General features: G+C 38.8%; 1 protein-coding gene across 3 annotated transcripts in view; it reads right to left on the reverse strand.

The window, feature by feature from the left end:
- Nucleotides 1-1,963: 1,963 nt before the first annotated feature.
- Nucleotides 1,964-4,306, reverse strand: part of LOC136848566 (secretin receptor-like) — a 192,030-nt gene continuing 189,687 nt past the window's right edge. For 2 of the 3 annotated variants that reach the window (XM_067120856.1, XM_067120855.1), the window contains exon 13: nucleotides 1,964-4,306. This exon is cut by the window's right edge and continues 58 nt beyond it. In XM_067120856.1, the coding sequence (XP_066976957.1) occupies nucleotides 3,993-4,306 (314 nt within the window). In that variant the 3' untranslated portion in view covers nucleotides 1,964-3,992. The other variant, XR_010856046.1, reaches the window with a different exon arrangement.

Here is a 4,306-nt window from a genome sequence, read left to right on the forward strand (position 1 = left end):
TCATCATTGACGTCACTTCATCGGGTGCAAAGGCGAGATACGAGCACATTCCAGAATTCCAAATCCTGCTTCATTTTGATGAAAAATTCCTTAGCGCCCGTAAGTCGAGTCTTGTACGCCGTAAGGAGCTAGGCATCAAGAACACTTTGATGGTAGAGGTAGATGGTTGGAAATCTATCACGGCAGCCTATGCTACAGATATACTACTGTAGTTATCCACACATTTATACATAGTCTACACTACACACATATCCAGATGTATGCTGCATTTTACGGCTTCGAAAAAAGATGTATATTAAAGACATACTCACTGATATATATATATATATATATATATATATATATATATATATATATATATATATATATATATATATATATATATATAAATAAACATATATATAATATATACATATATATATATATGTGTGTGTGTGTGTATATATATACTCGTGTGTATATAAACATGCTCAGATGTAATACGCTGTACCAACTTCGAAAGAGATAATGGAGTGGCAAGTAGTCTTGTGACTGCGCAAACACTCAAAAAGCGAGAATCGAGTCATTAAATATTCAGAACGATTCAAAGGGGTGAAGGGATTCCGGATGAGATTATATTTTCAGATTTTCTGTAAAATACCAGATGACTTGAAAGATGAACAGAGTAACTTCACAGACTGTTTAACTTGATATCTTTATTTATATTTATATATTTACGCCCGGAACTTTTATTTGATATCACTGCAGACTTGAGGTTGACGATCATGTGTATGTATATACACATACATCCACGAGTTTACTTACATGTACAAAAAAGGGTATGTATATATATATATATATATATATATATATATATATATATATATATATATATAAATAACTGTCACCAAATCTTTTTGAAATTCTTACGTAATCTACTGGCTTGCAGTTTTGATTTCGTATCTATATTATTTATTAGAGTATAATTTTTCTATTCTTTGTACGCAAGTAAATGCATCTAAATAAATCATATAATATATATATATATATATATATATATATATATATATATATATATATATAAATACATAAAATATATATACGTATATATATATGTATATATATATATATATATATATATATATATATATATATATATATATATATATATATATATATATATATATATATATATATATATATATACAGTATATATATATATATATATATATATATATATTATATATAAATATATAGACGTATATATATATATACTGTATGTGTGTGTGACTATACACATATATGTGTTTATGTATGTGTATGTTTCTTTTATCTAAGCATTCACCACAACCCAAACAATCACGAATCATTCTTATAAATATAACTTTATAAGTCATCACCACAAACTTTCAGTTTTACACAAAAGCAATCTTATGATAAAAATATAAATCTTTACAGAGAAACCAAAGGTATTTTCGTAAATCAAGAAAGCTGCGTCTACTGGCTCTCGAACGTCCTTCATTAAAACTTTAAAGATAACTCATCCTCTCGAAAAATAGAAGTAAAAATCGCAGACACCAAGGAAGAAATGTTAAGTGTCACTGAGTGTCAGATTTTTCCAACGTTTCAAGTAGAAGGGGGAACTAGTGATCTCGTGTCTGAAGTCCTGTTGATCAGCAAAGATTTGGAAAGGTGTGTCTTCAAGGTAAAATCATAATCACCTTTAAAGATTTTTTCAGAGCATGGATACTTCTCTCTATCTCTCTCTCTTTTCTTGTCACACACACACACACAAATATATGTCCATATTTTTAAAAAGATTTTTCAAAGCATGGATATCCCTTCCCCACCTCTCTCTCTCTCTCTCTCTCTCTCTCTCTCTCTCTCTCTCTCTCTCTCTCTCTCTCTCTCTCACACACACACAAATAGGTCTCTACTTTTTGAAAAATTATTTCAAAGCATGGATATCACTCCCTCCTTTCTCTCTCTCTCTCTCTCTCTCTCTCTCTCTCTCTCTCTCTCTCTCTCTCTCTCTCTCTCTCTCTCACACACACACACACACTGACTACATCTTTCTACCATAAATCTGCAAATGAAAAAAATTAGCAAAACATTGTGGTAATGTAATATGCGTTCGGATTTGAGATATCCCATTTCCAGATGCCCGGAGATCACATGACATTCACTATATTTACAGAAGCACCATACATGAATCAATTATATTTACAAAAGGAGAAAAAACACTCACTCCTTCAAAGCTGTCTTTACTGTAAACAATTCGAAGGAGATTTGAGGAGTATCTGTAGCTATAGTTCCACTATGCGATCAAAAATCTAAGTCGGCTACTTGCCATTCACCATTCTACTTTTAGCACACAATTTTAAGCTTAACACAGTCAGTTTCTGCTGCAACCCTCGTTCCTCAGAATTGTAATCCTTTCTATGGAAAGTACTCTCGGCGTTTCTGTTGCAAACTTGGCAAGCCTCAGAATTGCAAACCTTCTGCTACAACCCTCGTTCCTCAGAATTACAACTCTTTCTCTTTATAGTACTCTCGGTGTTTCTGCTGCAACCCTGGCAAGCCTCAGAATTGCACTCCTTTCTCTAGATAGTACTCTCAGCGTTTCTGCTGCAAACCTGGCAAGCCTCAGAATTGCAAACCTTCTGCTGCAACCCTCGTTCCTCAAAATTGCAACCATTTCTGCTGCAACCCTGGTAAGCCTCTGAATTGCAAACCGTCCTCTAGGAAGTACCTCGGCATTTCTGTTGCAACCCTGGTAAGCATTGGATTTGCAACCCCTTCTCTAGACAGTACTCTCTGCATTTCTGCTGCAACCCTGGTTCCTCAGAGCTGCAACCCTTTCTCTAGAAAGTAGTCTTGGCTTTTCTGCTGCAACCCTGGCAAGCCTCAAAATTGCAGCCCTTTCTCTTGAAAGTACTCTCGGCATTTCTGCTGCAACCATGGTTCCTCAGAGCTGCAACCCTTTCTCTAGAAAGTACTCTCTGCATTTCTGCTGCAACCCTGGTAAGCTTCTGAATTGCAAACCGTTTTCTAGAAAGTACTCTCGGCATTTCTGCTGCAACCCTGCTTCCTCAGAGTTGCAACCCTTTCTCTGGAAAGTACTCTCAGAATTTCTGCTGCAACCCTGGTTCCTTCGAGTTGCAACCCTCTCTCTAGAAAGCACTCGCGGCATTTCTTCTGCAACCCTGGTTCCCCAGAGTTGCAACCCTTTCTCTAGAAAGTACTCTCTGCATTTCTGTAGCAACCCTGGTAAGCCTCTGAATTGCAACCCTTTCTCTAGAGAGTACTCTTGGCATTTCTGCTGCAACCCTGGTTCCTCAGAGTTGCAACCCTTTCTCTAAAAAGTACTCTCACCATTTCTGCTGCAACCCTGGTTCCTCAGAATTGCAATCCTTTCTCTAGAGAGTACTCACAGCATTTCTTCTGCAACCCTGGTTCCTCAGAGTTGCAACCCTTTCTCTAGAAATTACTCTCGGCATTTCTGTAGCAACCCTGGTAAGCCTCTGAATTGCAACCCTTTCTCTAGAGAGTACTCTCTGGATTTCTGCTGTAACCCTGGTTCCTCAGGGTTGCAACCCTTTCTCTAGAAAGTACTCTCGGCATTTTTGCTGCAACCCTGGTTAATCAGGGTTGTAACCCGTTCTCTAGAAAGTGCTTTCGGTGTTTCTGCTGCAATCCTGGTTCCTCAGCAATGCAACCCTTTCTCTAGAAAGTACTCTTGGCACTTCTGAAGCAACCCTGGTAAGCCTCTGAATTGCAAACCTTTCTCTAGAAAATACTCTCAGCATTTCTGCTGTAACCTGGTTCCTCAGAATTGCAACCCTTTCTCTAAAACATACTCTCAGCATTTCTGCTACAGCCCTCGTTCCTCAGAGTTGCTACCCGTTCTCTAGAAAGTACTCTCGGCATTTTTCTTAGTTGCAACCCGTTCTCTAGGAAGTACTTTCGGCATTTCTGCTGCTACCCTGTTTCCTCAGAGTTCAACCTGTTCTCTAGAAAGTACTTTCGGCCAGTCTAGGCGAACACGACAGAAGCGGAGACCCTTCAGAGGATGTTTCCTTCTGCCGATCACCACCAGAGACCAGAGTCGCCTCTTGGGAGTTGTTCGCTTGTGGTGGTAGTGAAGGACCCCCAGTCGTCGTCAGTGAGTTACAAGAGATGCAGTGAGGTCCGCCCGCGTCGTGGGCATTGTGGGTGAGTGGCTGGAGAATGAGGGCCGAGCCCAGCTCGCCCATATCGGCCAGGTTCGCGGAATCGTCGGCGGCCGCACACCAGGCTGCTTCTCCTGCTGTGGATCGAGGGGCTT

Source organism: Macrobrachium rosenbergii, chromosome 19 (genome assembly GCF_040412425.1).
Source record: "Macrobrachium rosenbergii isolate ZJJX-2024 chromosome 19, ASM4041242v1, whole genome shotgun sequence".
Taxonomy (NCBI): Eukaryota; Metazoa; Arthropoda; class Malacostraca; order Decapoda; family Palaemonidae; genus Macrobrachium; species Macrobrachium rosenbergii.